Raw genomic sequence first — 20,627 nt, 5'->3', positions numbered from 1 at the left:
ACCTATGGGCATTCATCCCATTATTTTAGTACATAAAGAGTTCTTTGTTTAAAATATATTTTTGGAAGTACCATTTAACAAATCACCTTTATGACTTAGGGAGAAAATTTTCGTGAAATATAAGAAAGTCTAATGTTTCAGAGAAGTGGTGCCATAAAGCCAACGTACTTTAACCTGATGGATGAATGATGCTATTTCATGTCATAGAAACTCTTTTTTTCAGGTGGGATTTTAAATTCTAGAAATTTGGGGAAAAATTGATAGTGCTGGAAATGAAAGTTAAGGAGGATTCAAAGCATATGTATCTTATAATGGCTAGGTGTCAAAAAGTTGACTAGCGGAGATATGGCTGAGGTTAGGGAGGCAACACCAAGAAAAGGGCAGGACGTGCACTTTGTCACCAACAGATCTAGATTCAGGATGGTTTTCTGTCACCTATCAGCCATGAGATATTAGACATTTTATTTAACTTTTCTGAGTCACAATTTCCTCATCTTTAAACCTCCTTTGCAAGCTTGTTGAAAGAAGACTGCCTGTTGGAGGATAGCTCTTAATTAATGGTAGCTAGTATCAGTGTGTGGTCAATATACAGAATACAAAAATCGAGAATTCTGAGCAGTTTTTTTTACTAGGGTGCATCATAGGATACATAATATAGCATTCTTTTAATATATTTTTTTACTATGCCTATTTTAAAAAAAATAATTATTTGGAAGGAGGAAATTTCTCATATGTTTCATTTTTTCAAATAAGACTTTCATTGATAGCTGTCAGTACTTCTGAACCATTCCTTCCTCCACTTCTCTAATAATATTCATCTATGAACCTCAGAGTGGAGTACGGTTTGGTTCACCTAACAGTGTTTGCAGCTGGAAAAGGAAGTGGAAGGAAATAAAATTAAATTTTAACAATTATTTATTGGACAAATATTTAAAAGCTTGTTAGGGACAAGGAGCTCAGTTAGGCACTTGGGAGCGATGCAAAAATTAGTAAACCATGGAGCCTTGCCTGTAATGGGCTCAATTTGATAAGATAGCTAGCTCTTATTGCTTCCACAAACCTAAAGTATGAAAGAAATAGGGACAAAGAGATGAAGGAGTTCAGGGGAAGAAACAGTTCTTGCTGGGCAGGATCAAGGAAGACTTCTGGCATTCAGTTAGTTCAGTTGTTCAACAGATATTTATTGAATGTTAATACCTGCCTGGACTTAGGCCAACCACTGTGGATATCTTCATAATAAGAGGAAACTCTGGGCATTCCTATCACTTACTGTCAGTGTTGAAGACCCACACATGATGATGAAACAGGATGAGGCATGTTTTAATACAGGTGTGTTTTGGTAAAGGGTGCCACGGGAGCATATTGAGGTGGCTGTACCAGAAGTGATGGAGTTGTGATGACCCAGTCAAACCCTGAGGAATCAGTCAGCAAGTGAAAGACAGCGTGGGTAGACAGGACAATGCATTAAGGCCTCAGAAGTGAAAATGAGCAAATCCCTTCTAGGGAATGCAGGAACCTCAGTGGGGAATATGTTTGATGGGAGTCTAAAGAGAGATGTGTATTGACTCATGGAAATCCTCTGATGTCATAATAAATAGTTTAGCCTTTATCCTGAACTGGTAGAGAACATTGTAAATATTTTAAGCATGGAAATTACATGGTCAAATTTATATTTCAAGGGATTGTAAATTGGTTGCATTGGGTCAGATCTAGTTTACAGGTGAATTTGGTTTCATTCAAGAATGTTTCAATGTATTTTGAAATAGTTGCCTGTGTTTTCACAGAAAACACAGATTTCAGGCTTTTCTTGAAAAATCAATAACTCTGTACTGCTGCAGGGAATCAGTGAGCTAGAGCTGCTTAGCAGCTGTCTAGTGTAGGAGCATATGTCCATTTCACCACGGGGCTCAATTCCTTTAAGACAAATGCCTAGGACTTGAAGGCATGTGAGGGTCAGACGCCAATTTTTAAGTGCTTTCCTCACTGACAGTGTGGACAATGGGTATTTGAGTCTCAGGAATAGGTCCTGTTACAGTAAACCTGGTGAGAAATTAGGCTGGTTTTTTTTTTCATTATTTTTTTTATTTTTAAAGAAGCTTTAGATTACTTTAAAAATATAAGGGATTCCCATATGCCCCACTCCCTTTAAGGGCTAGTGGTAGAACAGAGAGAAGGATAGGGCTTGAAAGATACTGAAAAGAAAGGTTGGAGAGTCAGGTGGTATAAGGCAGTGAGTGGACATGGGCTGGGCAGATAGAGCTGGGTGCCACCATGAGCTCTGTTTTTGAGAAACTTATCTAACCCTTCTGAGTTGTTGCTTCTTTTTAAAATAAAATAAGAGTCCTATCTCATAGACTTTTTATGAGGATGAAGATCAAATGAGAAAACACAAAGCACTTAGCTCAGTAACTGGCTCGTTCTCATGTAACAAAATGGTGCCTATAGTGGTGGTGAGCATGATGTGGGGCATGAGGAAGGTGGAGGCATCAAGAATGACTCCCAAGTTTTTGGTGTGTTATTCAGTGAACCAGAGAACACAGGAGAAGGTGCAGATGGAGACAATGACTACAGTTTTTGATTTATGATGTTTGGAGTCCTTGTGAGACTTTTGACTGTAGAGGTTTGATATGTGGGTGGATGCTGAGGTCTGGAGCCTAGCCAGGAGACCTAAGTGGGGCACAGGCTTCATCTGATGGTCTCATCACTGTTGTCCTACTCGAACCTTCCTTCCCCTTTGCGAACTCCACTCAGCGCTGATTGTGGTCACGACCACCTCTGTACAGGATCACCTTTAAATAGTATGAGAAGAATGTGGGGTACATAAATACTATGTTGCAAGTCTGCTGAAAATTTATCTAATCATTATAAGTTCTTGAAAAAAATTGTTCCGGACACTTTGGCCCACGAAGAAACTAATTCAACATTCATTTATGTCAAGGACTGAAAAAAATCAACCACTACTGATTTTACACCTCTTCCTCCTTACGGTTAGCTTTTTCTCTGTTTTACATGACTATGAATCCTAATTCTAAGCAAATATTCTACTAAAAGCAAAATCATTGTTAGGAATGAATGATCACACTTATTTTTAAGTTCAAATTCTCTCCTAACTCAGCATAATGAAATTCAGCCCTGCCTCAAGTCGCAGCTCAAATGTCACCTTCTCTTTATGCCTTCAGACTTTTTCAGGAAGTCTCTCCCTTTTCTACATTTGGTGGTAGCACTTGCCTGGAGCTGGCTCATACTGCCCTATATTGTGGTCATTTGTGGAGCGGTATCATTAGTTCTGCTGACTGTTCGTTCCCTGAAGGTGGGGACTGTGTCTCAGTCATCTTTAAATCCAGTGTAATAGCTTCGGCAATGCCTAGTCGAGTTCAGTTCAGTATGCTTTTGAATGTGTAAGAGCCAGCCAGTTCTATATAAAACAGATGAAAAAAAAGATGAATAAGATGTAATCTTAATAAACAGATGGTGGTTTTTAGGGAAGACAATTTACTAGCAAAATGAATATATTTAATTCATCTGCCTATCATATGATGTATCATAGATCTTCACTCTTGATTGAAATTCTAAAAAGAAATCAATTCACATGCTTGAAAGCACATAAAATGTAACCTGATTTGTCTTCTTTTTTTTTTAAAGGTTTATTTATTTATTTACCCCCCTGTTCTCTGTGTCTATTTACTGCGTCTTGTTTCTTTGTCCGCTTCTTTTGTCATCAGTAGCACGGGAAGTGTGGGCGGCGCCATTCCTGGGCAGGCTGTTCTCTCTTTCACGCTGGGCGGCTCTCCTCACGGGCGCACTCCTTGCGCATGGGGCTCCCCTACGCGGGGGACACCCCTGCGAGGCAGGGCACTCCTTGTGCGCATCAGCACTGCGCATGGGCCAGCTCCACACGGGTCAAGGAGGCCCGGGGTTTGAACCGCAGACCTCCCATGTGGTAGACGGACGCCCTAACCACTGGGCCAAGTCTGTTTTCCCCTGATTGTGTCTTCTGCTTAAAATCCATTGATTGTCCACATTTGTGGATAGTATCCAGATTTTTTATATAAGGCTCTTCAGGCTGACAGCTGCCTTGTCTATGAAGGACTGTTTTGTTGTTGTTGTTGTTATATGGTCCCAGTGACGGTGAACACCCTTGCATTCTCAAATACCCTCTGCAGCTTCATGCCTCTCTGGCTTTGCCTGTGCTGCTCATTCTGAGTGAAAGGCCCATCACCCATCTGCTTGGTGAATTCCTACTCATGCTTTCAGATTCAGCTCACACTTTCTCTTAAAAGCCTTTCCTGACATCTTTCCTACTCCCACCTCCCTGCAGAGAAATTCCTTCTTCTTTATTCCTTTAACACCTTGTACACCTGTCATGTCTGTCTTTGTTGGGAGACTGCACACTCTTTCAGAAAAGGAACTGTGTATTTGAAGCACCCACAGTCTAGTGGCGGAGCTAGAGAAGAAAAGTGATTATGACAACATAATATATGACATACGTGTATGTAAATATAAATATATATATATATATATATATAATTTGTGATAGTGATATGCCTGGAGGTTAATGAAAGTCCTGGAGAGGACTATAAACTCAGCATGAGGGGCTGAAAGAACTCCTGGAGATGATAATATTTCAGCGGAGTATTGAAGCCTGTCTAAATATTAGTCCAGCAGACAAGAGGAAGAATGGCATTCTATGTAAAAGTGTGGCAGTATTAGACAATGCTATTTGGGGGAACTATAATTAGTATATTTATGGGTGTGATTGGAGATGAGGCTGGTGAATTAGGTGGGAGTCAAATTGTGAAATGTGGGGTTGAATGCCTTACAAAAAATTTGAATAGTATGCTGAGCTCACCAGACATGACCAGCTCCAGGCGATGAGTGCAGGCAGGGGAATGGCAGGAGGAAATCCTGGGTCAGCAGGTTCCCCTCACAGCGGTCGCATCTGCAAGAAGTGCACAGTGCTGGAGGCAGCAAGCCCACTGTGTCCCCGCTCAGTTAGCCGATCCCTCATGGATGGACATGTAGGTGGTTTCTAAACTTTTATTTAAAGTTCTTCATCAGATAAACTTGGAATGACTAAATAATTAGATTTACCTCTTTTTTTAAAAACAGAAGGGCAAACTAACAAATGTTTTGCACTACATACATCTTTTCATGGTCACAAAGGTTTTTTAAAATAGTTAATATAAGACTCAATTCATGGTGATCAGTGACTTTTTAAAACATAGGGATTTGGGATGGCATAGAGGTGATGATGTTACATTAACATTTTCTAGGCTTTTGTGATGGTTCAGTAAGTATTCTCAAAATTAGAGCATCATATCTTCAGGTAAAAAACAATAATTTTCAATGAAAAGAAATTCTGTATTGTGTTTTATTGTCTTCTGATGAAGTCTTACATTAATAATCAGATGTCTTGTAAATGTCATTTTATGAAAGATATTTTTTAACTCTACTTTCTTGATCACTTCTTGTTTCATATCCTTTATATATACTATTAAAACCTCTTTGCTTCCTTCTGGCACTCCTTATTAGACTTACTACTGTAGGATCAGGACTTGGCCTCTATCCATCTTTATATTCCAGTTCTTAACACAGTGTTTTTAGGGCTTATCCTCCTTGTAGTCCTCTCCAGCATTAATTGTTTTATTGAGTCTTACTATTGATGAGTACTGTTCTAAATGTTTTATGTGGACTTCTCATTTAATCCTCCCAGTAGCCCTGTGAGTAGATGCTATATGAACTTTGTAGATTTACTATTTTTTTAAATAAAAATGGCAGTGCTGTCAACTTTCTATAATTCAACCTATGACCTCCATTTTTTAGAGCACAGAGCAGCTGGATAACCAGCCTAGGTCTTATATTTTGTAAGTGGTGGTGTTGGGACTCAAACCCCAACCACCTAACTCCAGCATCTGTGCTCTTTTTTTTTTTTTTTAAGATTTATTTATTTATTCCTCTCCCCTTCCTCCCCCGACCCCGGTTGTCTGTTCTCTGTGTCTATTTGCTGCGTCTTCTTTGTCCACTTCGTTGTTGTCAGCGGCCTGGGAATCTGTGTTTCTTTTGCGTCATCTTGCTTTGTCAGCTCTCCGTGTGCGGAGCCGTTCCTGGGCAGGCTGCACTTTCTTTCGCGCTGGGCGGCTCTCCTTACAGGGCGCACTCCTTGCACGTGGGGCTCCCCTATGCGGGGGACGCCCCTGCGTGGCAGGGCACTCCTTGCACGCATCAGCACTGTGTGTGGGCCAGCTCCATACGGGTCAAGGAGGCCTGGGGTTTGAACTGCGGACCTCCTATGTGGTAGACGGACGCCCTAACCACTGGGCCAAGTCCGCTGCCGCATCTGTGCTCTTAACTGCTTCTCTAAAGTGCATTGACAAGCGAACAATATCCCACAAGTTAACTAGTAATAATTGTTAAGGTATGCAGACTATTGTACTTGCATTATAAAATTTTCCCAATTTTGTATTTGAAAATTTTCAAATTTGTAGAAGAGTTGAAAGATTAAGAACAGTAAGCATTCATATACTCCTTCTCTACAGTTGTTAATACTTTACACAGTTGCTTTCTCTTCCGTTCCCCGCCCCCCCCCCCCCCGCCATTGATTGGTTTATCTATATATTTAATCCCATTGATCCTTTGGTAAGTTACAGACATATGGCACTTCATGCCTAAATATTTCAACACATATCTCCTAGGAACAGACATTTACCTGAAAACCACAATGTCATTACCACATTGAAGAAATTTAACATAGGTACAATAATTTTATGTAATAAACAGTCTATATTTAAATTTCCCCAATTGTCCCAATAATGACTTGAATAGATTTTTTCCTTTTTGATCCAGATCCAATCACATTAAATTTAGTTGACTTTCTTTGGTCATCTTTAATCTACAATAATTGTGCCACTTTTTTCTTTCCTTAACTTCTCGACAGTGATATTTTGAAGAGTTACTTGGTAGTATGTTCCACAACCTAAATTTATCTGTGGTTTCTTCATCATTAGATTCAAATTAGACCTTCTGTGCAAGAATATTATATATGTAATGATATGATATTCCCATAGCACATAATGTCAGTTTGTTCCTTTATTAGTGATGCTAAGTTTGATCACTTAGATGAGGAGATGCCAAGCATGTATCTCTACTGATTCTTGTATCTCTACTAATTCTTCGTGATATTTGAATTGTTCCAAATTTGGCCAGTGAGAGCCCCTCCAAACCATCTCCTATGTCTTTTTCACTTTCTTGCTCTTTTTCACAGCAAAATATCCTGGCCTCCCTGTCCCAGCCCTGATTGTTTTATTGGGGAGTGGTATTTAGAAACTATGTGCTAGGTATGCTTATTGCTACTGTTACCCTGCTTAAAAACAAACCAACCTCACTTTGTGCTTCCAAATAAATATTAGCACTTACTTACATGTTCTTAAAGTCTGATTTGGCATTAATCTAAATTACACTTTTATATTGTAATGAACACAGAAAGAAAAAGTTTAAGTGCCAAGTAAATGAAAAATGACAATGCTGTTCAGAGGAAGATTCTTTAAGTGGAAAAGGAGAGTGCTTAATTATGATAAATAATGTGGCTTGAGATGACAAGGATGCAGATGCAGCCACTCTTTTCACCTTAGGCTACTTCAGAAATCAAAAGCTAAATAGTGAGAGATATAATAATGTTTTACTATAATCCCACTCTCCTCCTTTCCAAATCTACTAAAAATACTAGGCTTTTTGGCCTTTTTCTGACCACTAGATGAACTAGTAGATTGAGCATTGAACTGGGATAAAAAGTTTTAACTGGAATTGGGTAAGTTTCTTAATCTTCTGTGCTTTTACTTGTCTGCTGGTAAAGAGGATAATGTCTGCCTCTCTCCTCCCTTAAATGATTATTATGAGAATAAGTTTAATCAGGCATATAAAGTGGTTTTATATTCATGAGAACATTTAATGGGTGGTATTTTATAGTGATAACAACCAAAAGTAGTTTTATTTTGGCTTTTGCTTCACCAGGAATTTTGATTTGAACATAGAATAATTAACACTAGAATACAGGATATTAGGAAAGCTAGAGAATGTTTTCCTCTGGAAGGCTTGGACAGTGGGACTCTTTCCTCTGGGTTTTGTTTTACCTGTGATATGTGAGGGATCAAAACCCTTTCCAGTGGAGCCCTTTAAAATTCTGCCTTCATTCCTTCCAGGTCCCATTACTACAGCATAAGTTATTTCATGCTTCTTTTAGCAAGGCCAAATGCTCTTTCAAAAACCTTTGTGGTGATATTCCTAATGATATTTTCCTGTTCCCTTCAAACAAGTTTGTCCATATCTAAGTTCTATGAAGCTGCTTAATTGTAATCAGAACTCTTTGAGATCTCCGAGTTTTGTTTCTGTTCATTCTTCTGCTCTACCCTTGCATGCTTGTATGTCACTTTTGTTTCTACATTACATACCCTGAAGGACATGGACCTTTGTTCAGCTTTTAGTGGCCCTATGCCAGAATAACCAGACAGACCTACAACATAATGTAGATAGCAAAAATTACAAATGGCTCTTGGGATTCAGAGACAATGTTATTTACATTTAGAAAACCCTTCTCATATTACTAAGGCTGGTTTGGCTTTTCCCTTCTAGAGCCACTATCTCCTTGGGAATCTCAACTCGTTCTTATGTTTTCAAATATTGGCATTTGACTCTCAATATGATTAGCTTACATAAAAACCAGTATAACAGACTGATGTAGCAGTTTAAGTTTTCCCTAATTTATTTCACAATTCACTAATCATATCAGAGTCAGAAAACAGTGTCCAGTTCTCAGAACCCAGTTACGTAAGTTAGGATGCATTTTTAAGAGTACAGTTTTAGAATGTAGTCACACAGAAGAGGCTTGGGCACGTGACATTAAAGAGTTCTGTTTGCTTTGTCAGTTGAAACTGGTTTCTTTTTTTAGTTAAAAAATGACTTAGAGGTTAAGGGCATTTTGGAGATTATGCTGCAGGAATGTTAGCAAATTAATTTTGTAAACATGAATTGCCCATTTGGGCTTAATTCTGGCAACTGCTTTTTTGGGGGAAAAAATCTCTCATTCATTGATATCTGTGACCCTTACCTGGCCTTTATTTACTGAGTTGCTAAACCATTTGTGCAAGCCAGGGGACAGTAGACCATCCAATATACCTCAAACTTCTTGTCCTTGAGCCACATGAAGTTCAGAGGATCAAGGCCGTTCTCTCTGATTAACCTATAGCACCAATGGCCTTTGTTTCCTGCACAAAAATGCATCATCTATTTTCTAGGCTTTTAAAAGGCCACTAAAATGGACTACTGAAAATGAACCACTCATCCATTTTTTTGCTTCCCGCCTAACTACAGACAAACACAGGTATAAAGGTTGATTTGTGTTGCTCCTAAGAACTCACATTACACTGTGCCAATTTCTAAGGAAGTGGGAGTCATTTTTCTCTAGTCTCTAATCTAATATCTTAGACGTAGAAATGAAGTTCTTTATATAGTCTCATCAGTTTATGATATTATAGGTATAAAATAAATTTGAAAAGTTGATTTCTGTATTAGGATCTACTCATAACACTTTTACCCTTAATGCGTATCCAGGAAAACCCCTGCTGGCTTGCTGTTAAACACAGACTCAAGTTCAGGTGCCACAACCTGCACCTCGAGGACAGTCAGTTAGGAATTATATTTGGTTCCAAGTAACAGTGACACATGCAAAAAACCATTCCCCTAGATTGCTAGAATGGCAGTTTAGGCCTAATTTTATGACTTTTTGCTCCATCCTCCTTTCAAAAATCTCAGGGTCATCTCATGGTCATATAGGGGCCCCCGCAGCTTCAGTCATTACGTCTGCATTCTAGGAAAGAAGAGAGAAGAAGACATACTATATGAGTCAGCTCTCTTTTAGAGTTCCAAAAGCCCCACCTAGTAATTTTTACTATGTACTATTGACCAGAATTTATCACAAGTCACTCCTATGCTCCAGAGGGCTTGGGAAATGTAGTTTCCCATAGCTACCATCTCCCTTCCTGGGGGTGGAGGAGAAGTGATTCCATTGTAAAGAAAAAGAGAACAATTGATAATGGTAAGCATCCAGCAGTGTCTGCCACCAAGACCTTTTGTGATCTAGTCCTGGCCCTTTTTTCAATCTCATCTGTTTTGAACACTTTACCCTGTATCCCCACTGGAATCCTTGGTGCTCCCTGATGACCCTTCACAACCACCCCTCCCTTACTCATGTTCTGAAAGGATTTTGTTTCCATCCTGCTTCTTCTGCCTCTTACAGCTAAGGTGTTGCTTAGATCACGTTTGCTAATTGAGGCTTTTGCAGGATCAGCGTCATAGGTACTATCTGCACCCTTCCCCTCTCCCTACTGTGTTCATTCTTCTCTCTTTCATAGTCCTTGTCATGGTTTGGCCAATATATTATAGTTCTGTTGTTAAGTTTTTTTAATCCTCTGTGAATCTCTTATCCCCCCAAATTTGTCTGCATTGTATGTAGCAAACATACATGTTTTTTGAATTCAATTCCAGACCTAATGCCAACAAGATAAAAGGTGAAAGTACTTTTATGCAATATTTTTAAGGGGTTTTCTTTTAGTAAGGAGAAAAAAAATTGATATATATCAGTTTTATGAGTATCCTGCCACATTTAATAGCCGTTGGCTAATTTTAAGGGTGGTTGGTTACTTTAGTTAGCAGTCTGTCAGATAAATGTGCAAGCAGCATGTTACTGACTCCCTTAACATGTAAGAAACATTAACAGTTTTGGCCTCTTGTATGTGTGCTTTTTAGGTGTCCAAGATTAGGACAATTCACTGAGAACAAACAGATAAAGGGAGTCAATAAAAACTTGTTCTTATAAAGCACCTGAGAGCACTATAAATGGATGGTCATCAGGCTGGTCAGGAGGTTCAAAGATAATGCAGACTGGGGTCTCAGGTTTAATTTTTCATAAAGTGTCCTCTGCTACATAAGCTTTTTCTAAATGACTTTTTCACACTTTTAAGAGAGATTTTCAAACTCCAATTATTTGGGGGGTATTGCCTAGGCTTGGATTTAATGATTTTGAGATGTCTGCTTTTCTTTTTAAGAACGGCACTCTGGGTGCTCCCGTGATGTTTGATTCATTCAGGTTACATTCATTTACAAAAGTTAAGGTTTATGGAACATTTTTTTTTTAAGATTAAAATGTTTTTAAATTTGAATTTCTTGGTGATGGGGCCTGGGAATTACATAAAGAATGGCTTGTTTCTAGGCCTTGTTTTATAAACTGCATATAAACCCTCTACTGGTGAACCACTGACTGAGGAGTAAAATTGTCAGTCCCTCCTGCCCAGTCCATTTCTTTTCACAGCCCTGAACAAAATTGCTTCCTTTTGCACTTGATGACATCTAAAATCTGAGTTTAAGAGTTTTCCAAGTACATTTCTCAACTGTTCACACTGTTTATCCTTTCTGCAAGCTTCTTAGTTAAATACCTACTGAGCAACACTTCTAAGGATTATTAGGAGGGCAGAATCCAGTTGGGGTGACAAGGCCTGGAGAGTAAAATTGGCAAAGAGGCCCCATGGAGCACCAGGTGGGGGAAGGATTCGAGAATTGAGTGTGGAAACACAGAAAGCAGCATAAATAACATCAGGTTCACAGAGTGATAAAGTGTTGAAGGAACTGATGTTTGAGAAGTTGGGAGCATATTCAGATTAGAGAAAAGCCTGAGCAAGGGTGGGAATAAACAAATATTGGGTGCCTCAAAACTCAGTGTCATTGCTGGCCCTGTTCGCCCTGTGCCCATCTGCTCTTCACACAGTGGTCACTGAAGCCTGTCTACTCCCGTCACCACCACAAACCATGCCTTCCTCACATCAGACCTGGATGACTTCACTGTCTTCTAACTTCTTTCTCTGCCTCTGGACTCTTTTACTCTATCCTGCATATCCTACGTATGGCCATCACGAGGCTATTTCCAGAATTCTGATCTTTATCCAGTAATTCTGATGATGGTAGAGTTCCAGAAACTTCCCATTTCCCACAGATAAAGTATATATTCCTCAGTCTGAAAATTAGGGAACATCCTCTGGTACCACACACCTTGTCCGCCTCTCACTATTTCACCAGCATTTACCCATCTCTTCAGCTTGACAAACTTCCCCAGTGTCCCTTAAATAAACGATGTTCTATTTTGCCATACAGTTCTCTTCATCTAGGGTACTCTTCTCCCTTCTCTGTCTATCCATGCTTCAAGATCCAACTCAAACCTTTTCTAGGAGGTTTTCTATGCCATATGAACCTGTTGTTTGTAGATTTCTTCACAAATATCATGTTACCCATTTTGCTCATAAATAAATATTGTCTTGAATTAAAAATGTGTGGTTGTCTTGTCTTCATCTAGATTGTAACTTTCTCAAGACCAGTAACCACAGTATATAATTCTTTTCATTTCTTGTAGTACCTGGCATAGCACTACATATATATTTATTATAGAACAGAGTTTCTTAATCTTGGTACTTTGACTTTTGGGGCTGGATAAGCTGCTGTTGTTGAGTGCTGTCCTGTGCATTATAGAGTATGTAACAGAATCCTTGATCCAGTAGATGCCAGTAGCAATCCCTACCCATTTATGACAACAGAAAATGTATCCAGACATTGCCAGATATTCCCAAGGGCAAAAGCACACCCAGTTGAGAGTCACTGGTATAGAGTGGACAGAATGAATTCCAGTCAATACAATGGATGCTTTCAAATATTTGGGGGTCCTGAAGGAAGAGGAACTCAATTGATAGAAGATGGGAAATGTTAAACTGAGAGCTTTCCATTTTCTTTGATAGACCGTAGAAAACCACTGTAGATTGATAAGCAATTGCATTACCCCTTGGGGTTAAGAAAGATCAAGTTGTCAGAAGAAGTAGTCTTAAATTGAAGTTAAAAAATTGTTGAGATTTAGATTTTTTAAATCATTTTATCCTTAGTAATGTAATTTCCAATAAAGTAAATATTTATTTTAGAACTTAATTGGAAATTTATCTGCATTTCATACATACCCATTATCATTGGACTAAGGAATACTTTTTTGAAGCATAATTTGGAAAATAGATTTGAAACTGTGGGTGCAAGTTATTGTAACCTAACCGTTGACTAACATCAATAATGGTTATGCATAGTTTTATATATCTTCTCTTTTTTATGACTATTTAATTTTGAGTATTGTCTTCAGATTTAGCAAATTTTCCAGGATCAAGTGATACACACATGCACACACACATACATATATGCACACATGTGTGTGACGGTGTACTCTTAACAGTACTTACCACTCCATAACACGGTGATTTTGTATATTTGTGCTTTGTTCTAAGTTCTTAGTTTTTTCTTTTATCATCAAACTAGTACATGACATAGATACTATATAGTAGATGTGCTACCTACCTAGAAGTAATGCCTGATATCCACTTTTCATAGCTGTGTGCCAACCACGATGCAAATATGGTGAATGTGTTGGACCAAACAAGTGCAAATGTCATCCTGGATATGCCGGAAAAACCTGTAATCAAGGTAGGAAAACAGTTTGACACAAATGTACAATCACAATCCACCTCTATTTCTGTGAAATATGTGATCTGCCATTTTACTGGTAGACACAAATATAATAATGATAAATCTTTTAATATATTTCATCAGAGGACAATTAAAATAATTTTATCCCTTTATTCTTATTGTCTGAAACTAATCAGAATGTATTCTGAAGAAGAGAATCACTACATCAGAGAGGTAGAAGCTTTTCATTCTGATCCCTTATTCTTCCACCACCACTATTTAGGTAGCCTTCAGCAATTTTCTTGGACCTGTTTCCCCTTGGGAGAAAACATTTAATACCCAAAGGCAGGGGGAAGGTTTGTTTGAAATAGATTCCTTCAGACTTTGAGCCTTTTGAGTCTGTGATTAAATCTCCCAGCTTCTGACCAGCCTGGAATGTTCCTGTGAGAGATAAAAATGTTGGTTAATTAGCACGTCTTTTTAAATTGGCTTCAGTTGCTTATAAATGCAAACATTTATTCAACACTCACAGTGTCCTTAGTATTTTGCATATATTTTCTATTTTCATGCTTACAACAACCATAGGAAGTAGTATTTTTAAATTATAATTGTTATAAATAATAGGATTAATTATTACTCTAGTTTTCATTTTAAGAAGCTGAAAAACAGGTATAGTAAAGGCCCTGCCCAGGTTTAGTTGGTAAAAGAACTAAGATATCAATTTAGACCTACTGGCCACATAATCCATGCTCTTTCTGGCATATTAGTTTTAGATGAAGAAAATATAATTGGAAATGTAATCCTCTGATACTTTTTAATTTTTAAATTTGTTTTATTTTTTTCTCTGACTCTTACTAAACAAGTCTATCAGAGCCTTGTCTTTATAATTTCAGCTAAAAAATTTCTATTGGGATTTAAAAAGCCGGAAATAAAGAAAAGCTATGGTTAAATTTCACTAGAAAGATAAAATAAGTCAATTTTTACTTATTTCTTAAAGCGATACTCCCTATTGTTTCAAGTGATAACTAAAATGTGGGGTCGCAGTATCCTATTGATACTTACTGGATATTATGTGATACAGAAATGATATTGTTGAAATATTCCTGACCCTCAATATCTGGTATTTATCCCAGGATACTCCTTGAGGTATGCCATGTAAACTATTAATTTATAGTCATAGTTTTCACAACAGTCTAGAACACTGATGTTTCAAAGTAGTATTTAATTGTTTCTGAACTATTGGATGAAATCCAGGCTAGTAAAACGTGATATGACCAATGGTAAGGCAAGCTATTATTCTAAAGTATGTTCTTATATATTATCTATTTGATTTTTAACTGATTTTTTCCAGTGCTTCTTTTCTATCTTATAATACATATTTTTTTACCTTGGAATTCACCAAACATACCTAGACAGTCTTTGTGAAATAAGTGTTTTTTCTATTATCTCTGTTTACTCTTTTAAAAATCCTTTTGATTTTCTTTTCTCAATCCAGGTTCACAAATAGCAAGTTCTGATAGTTGAGTTATTGGTGTTCATCTTGGAATTCCAGTATGCTTCTTTCTCTCTTTTTTTTTTAAAGTGGTGAACATAAACCATCAGAGATTTCATTCATTAATAAGTCAGCACCATGAAAGTTGTTTGTCTCTATGTTAGGAATTTATACAAAGAAGACTATTAGAGGAAGCACAGAAATTAATTTAAATTTATTTGTAGAAGTACCTCAGTCCGAATAAGCTTCAAAGACACAACCTATTACTAGAATGAGGATCCATCTCTGGGTATCTCTTATTTTCAGAAAGCCAGTTTTACCACAAACTTTTCCCTTTAACATATACCTGTTTATATAAAGAAAAAATTAAGCATATACTGAGTCAAAGTCTTGCCTCCCAAAACCATATTTCTTAAAAGAAAGAGGATTTCATTAGTAGCAAAATGAATTTTACACTTGGAAAAATAATTCTGACACTGAACACGTAATGTCAAGTTCAATCTTGAAAATATAACACCAGCTTACATTAAAGCTACCTACTTTAATCATCTCTTACTTTGCCCTCTGCAATAAGAAGCTGTGGCATATTCCTGATTGAAAGGTTTATGCTCCTTGAAGTGCAGGAACCCTTTGTGGTGTCTTTCTGATTTTTGGGTTCCCAAAAAAAAAACTGGTAATAAAGTGGCTTGCACATGATAAGTGCACATTAACTACTTGTTAAATGAATGGCTGTTTTGTGTAATGGTTTTCGGTCCTGAAAGAGTTCCATGGAGTTGCCCAGGAGAGCACTGGACTCTGCATTGGACTGAGAGCCTTTCCAGGTTGCGAGAGGCTGTTATAAGGGACTGAGCATGTGGGAGAGTTGCTTAGAAGACTCCATAAAAGTCATTAGAGCATATTGTCTATATCTGCTAAATAAATGAATTTAAACTGTTTTCACCCAGGCCCAGACATTTTAATAAAGTGGAAAACACGTTTCAGAGATATGGGAAACCAAAGAGGTTTCTTTTTTCTCTAGGAGAAAAAATAAATTTGAGATCGTTTCATAGGACTGGAAATTGCTTTTGACTAAAAGTAGGTTTTGCATAAGGCAAGTATTCACTGAGAATTAAGTACTTTAAGAAGTAACCCCCTGGAAACATGCTTGGCAGAGCACACAGCTTGAGTAAATGACAAGCGCTTAAGGAGGGCTTTCAGATTGCCTGGGGAGCTCCCAGAATAGCAGGCCAAGCCTCATTTTAGAACTGGCTGAATTTAACAGTCTTATCACATGGTTAGCGTGAATCTGCTAGTGATGGCTCGCTCTTTCCTTTGAGTCATTTTCTGGATTTGCTACACATAGACCAGATATAGAAAATGACTTGGACTGACCATTAACATACCCTGTAGGGGACATGGTATCTTTTACTGTAGTTGAAATTCTAAACCAAACTCTGGTGAGATTCTCCTTGATCATTTACTTTTCTCCCCACTTCGTTTCTCCAGTAATTTTATTCATGCATATTTCCCCCTCATTGAATCTCTGTATCCACACAAATTCCCTTTCCCCCAGTCAAACAGAGATGCCATTATAGATAATAATCTTTGTATAACTTCCCTATTGGGGATGCTATCTAGCATGTAAGCTATAATATCATTACTTATTTTCAGGAATGAAAGAATTATACTTGTGAATTCACAGTGTATATTGTAATAATGTCAGGAAAAGCATTTTATAATAACCAATTAATAATGTTTTTACATGGTTTATGTCTCATATGTTGAATTCCTGATCCCTAGGAAAAAAAAATCAGTGTCTTGTAGCACTGAATCAGACAGCAAACATTGGTGGATTAGTTGGCTAAATCTTAAAATTGCCTGTTTTCCTAAACACAACAGTCGAAATACTTTCATCAAAATATTAAGCTTATTGCTGACAACATTTTTTATTTTTATATTTGTGGTTTTAACTCCAGAAATCAATGCAATGTTTGTCTGATTTGGAAGTTTAACTGTTAATAACATAGCATTCTCAAAGCAGGATATGATTTCGTTATTGACTTTTCTACCTTGATTCTTACCTATCTTTTATTTTGGTAAAAAAAAAATGGCAACAGTTAACATTTTTTGCATAAAGTTTCTTAGTATGCTCTAATTTAATGTGACTTAAATGTAATACAAGTTCTTGCGTTTGAATGAAAAAATTGATGATCTATCACTCTATTTCATTAAGATCTTTGAGAATCATAATTTCTGTTCATAATTTTAGAGTATTATAGACTATTATTGTACAACATAGTAATATAGGAAAAAAATCATGTTACTGAATTAAGACTTCAGGGTGCCTAAAGGGAGCAGGTTGATTCTAATCAATATTTGTATAATATGTTTTTAAACTGAGCTTTCTTGTGCTTTCTAAAATGACTGAATCTTTTTTATCTCTTTTAAAAATCAATGTGAGAGAGATGGATTGTTAAACTTATAATATGCATGTCTTCTTGAGAGGAAAGGTGGAAGTGATAGATTTTAGGAAAATTGAAATTTAAAATTAAAAAATGAGAAACCAATAGAACTGGAAGGTATTTTTTATAAAGCATCTAAAGTATTCTTTTTACAGTCTACCAACTTTATGTAGTTGTTTAATATATACTTATAAGGATTTTTAGGGCTAAAAATGACATCAGTTGACTCTTATTACCTTCTTCCTGTTGTGAAGCTGAAAACTTCTACCCAACTCCTCTTGACCAAGGCAGTGAACAGCCTCTTTTCCAACCCCTGGATCATCAAGCCACAAGTTTGCCTACAAGGGGTGAGCGTGCCTTGTCTCAGGAGGTCTCCTTCTTCCATCTGCACAGCTTCCTGCAGTTATGTCACTTCTTGCAAATGTTCAAGACTAGACCCCAGAGTGCCCAGCCTTTAGCATCCTGAGCATGTGAAGCAAGCGGCAGGAATTGTCACCTGGTGCTGATTCTCTCTGCTCTGAAAAGCCTGGAGCCTCCACTGTCCTTTCAAGCATCATTGTTTTTCCTCTTCTTTTCTCAGTTTCAATTTTTTTTTTTCTAAAAACCAGATATGCAGAATAAGTTTTGTTTTCATATAGAGGGCAAATCAGGAATTCAAAAGCAACAGAGATTGGGGTTTTGCTGGCTTTTGCCAAGTAGAATTTAGAAATGATCAAGTCTTCCTCTCCACACCATCTATTTGAGGTATATACCTGAAGTCAAATTATGCATCAACTTCCTTTCTTTGGTGTATATTTTGTAACATCAGAAAGCTTACATTCTGGTTCCATTATGGCCCGTGCTTAGCTGCATGGACCATAAGCAAGTCATTTAGTGTTTCCGGGCCGTAGGTAACTAATAAGTAATATGGTGAGAGTAATGCCAGCCCTACTCGCCTTCAGGGTTTGTGTGAGAATCAGGTCACCAAAAATAATAATGTCTGTGTTTTGCTGGAAAGTTTTATAGAAGAGTAAATTGGCAGGATCATTTGAAAAATCTTGTAAGGGACTGTATCCCTCACCCACTCATAGAGCTGCAAATTTAGATGACTGAATTAAAATAGTTTACATTATCTCTGCGCTAATAGGGAATTTAATGTATTTGTATATTTTCTAGACGAGATTAGAACAGTGAGATTAATTTCAAAGTCGTTAAAAATAAAAGTTTATGACAGTTAACCTTTTGACAGCTGTTTGCCTACGACCTCCACCTTAGTCAGATAAAATTTAAAAGCTTAGATTTCTGAAACGCTGCCTCGTTTAAGCATCAAAGGGGAAAAAAATCCAAATGCATTAAAATGAATAACAGGTTATTTTCCTTATAATCTTATTCAATGAATTTTTTCCAGGTTTTTCAAGCTACTTTTCAGTGTTCTGCATGCTAATTAAATTTCTGATCCATTTTTTTCCTGAAGTGTAATAATAATGCTATGCAGCTTGCATTTCTGTTCTAGACCAGCTCCCTTCTTTCCCTTCCCCAGCTGCAAGCTCCTGGTTCCACCAACCTGCTTAAATATACTCTTGATGGTAGTAGATGCTTTTTAATAATTATCTACATAATTATAGAATTTAAATGTAAGTGGTTTAATTGTAAAGTTCTGACCTTTGGATTGATAAAATAGATACAGGATGGAATTCATTAAATATATTTTTATAATAGATTTTCCTTAAATTTGTATTCTATTATAAACTCCCAAAGAAGAAGCAAGAATAAAGCAAACAAAAACTAACATTTTCTTTTCATGGTTCTCTCATCAACTTTTAAGATTTATTTTTAGGATTTATTATTGAGACAGTGTCATCAAGAAGAACTTTCATATTCTTAATATTGTTCACTTAGTAATAAAAGAGCATTTGTTATAACTGGGAAATACCATTTTTGAATTTTTGACTTAATATTTAATAATACAAGCACAACTAAGTCTGTATTCCAATAGATTGTGATAATGAAAACAGCAGTTATTTGGAAGCAGCACATGTTAACTCAATTTTATAAGACATTTGGTCAATAAAAAATAAAGTGTAATAATCATAGAAAAGAAACTGAAAATCTTCTAGAAAAAAGATTCATCACCAGGATACCTGATGCTTTTAATCTTTCAAAGTTTGAACAAATCTGATATTTGTTAAATATTGATAATCGGGAATAGTTGTGGACATTATTAATTTCTTCAGTGGTCTTTGTGAGGGTCAGTGTGGAATTTTGAGCAGACAGATGCCTGCACTAGGTGGGGAAATGATGGCAGTCATAGAGGAGATCAACACTGGCCCGCTGTTAGGGAATTTCATCTAGTCCATCAAAAGTTGTTAGACTACAGGTTTCGCGAATTGCTATTATTATATTTGAATACTTGTGTGCCAGTTTAATAACAGATGAAATACTCAAATGTCTTTACATTGACACATTGAATGTTGTGTGCTTACTTTCCTTTGCCATATTATTTTGTGGAATGATTTCCATTTGATTCTTTAAATTGTGATTGCCTATCATTGTCTTTTCTTTGAATCGCACAATCCCTCACCCAAAGTGCTTCTTCTCATAGTAGGAAAGGAAAAATCTGAGTTGAAGCCAGTCTCTAAAACCACCACCGCTCTAGTAGGGCTGAGGAAGACCCTCAGGGCTATGCTAAGAGGTCCTCTATTGAACAGGGCTGGAGCCAGGTTGTGGAAAAGCTGCCTCAGCTGGGCTTCAGCTTTAGTCCTGTAACAGAGCCCCTCTCATTTACCAGCTGCCTGCAGCTATAGGCCTCTGACCAGTTGCGTGTACCATCAGGAACACACAAAAGTTTCTGTAGTTCTTTAAAAGTAGTCCTAAGGTTCTTAATGGGCACGTATTTAATATCCATTAATACCTGTCCCTTGAGATGTAGAATTCAGTCTTACTCTATTATTTTGTTGTATTGTTTTGCTTACTTCTGTTTAGTGGAGAAAAATACTTGAAACACAGAGGCTAACTTTTCAGTGTACGAGATTTAAATACTGTTTGCTATAATATAAATCAGGGATTTATCAAAACCAGGTGTGATCATGCCTAGGAATGATGATCAATTTCTCCTAGAAAATGAGGAAAGATTCCCTGACTTTAATAAACACTGAAGTATAAGGTAAAAAAATACGGGA

At 37.1% G+C, this 20,627-nt stretch overlaps 2 protein-coding genes across 10 annotated transcripts in view; one reads left to right on the top strand and one right to left on the bottom strand.

Annotated features, from left to right (window-relative positions):
* Nucleotides 1-20,627, top strand: part of NPNT (nephronectin) — an 84,099-nt gene that overhangs the window by 29,806 nt on the left and 33,666 nt on the right. For 6 of the 9 annotated variants that reach the window (XM_004476212.5, XM_058294563.2, XM_058294560.2 and 3 more), the window contains one exon: nucleotides 13,462-13,554. In XM_004476212.5, coding sequence (XP_004476269.1) covers nucleotides 13,462-13,554 — 93 coding nt within the window. Of the gene's footprint in view, nucleotides 1-13,461; nucleotides 13,555-17,723; nucleotides 17,817-20,627 lie in introns of all 9 variants that reach the window. The other 3 variants (XM_004476209.5, XM_004476208.5, XM_004476211.5) reach the window with 1 other exon arrangement.
* TBCK (TBC1 domain containing kinase) overlaps nucleotides 16,950-20,627 on the bottom strand; it is a 445,069-nt gene continuing 441,391 nt past the window's right edge. Inside the window, exon 26 of the mRNA XM_071215231.1 lies at nucleotides 16,950-18,066. Within this exon, the coding sequence (XP_071071332.1) occupies nucleotides 18,052-18,066 (15 nt within the window). The 3' untranslated portion in view covers nucleotides 16,950-18,051. The remainder of the gene's footprint in view (nucleotides 18,067-20,627) is intronic.

This window comes from Dasypus novemcinctus, chromosome 1 (assembly GCF_030445035.2).
Source record: "Dasypus novemcinctus isolate mDasNov1 chromosome 1, mDasNov1.1.hap2, whole genome shotgun sequence".
Lineage (NCBI taxonomy): Eukaryota > Metazoa > Chordata > Mammalia > Cingulata > Dasypodidae > Dasypus > Dasypus novemcinctus.
This window is presented reverse-complemented; position numbering and strand designations above follow the sequence as displayed.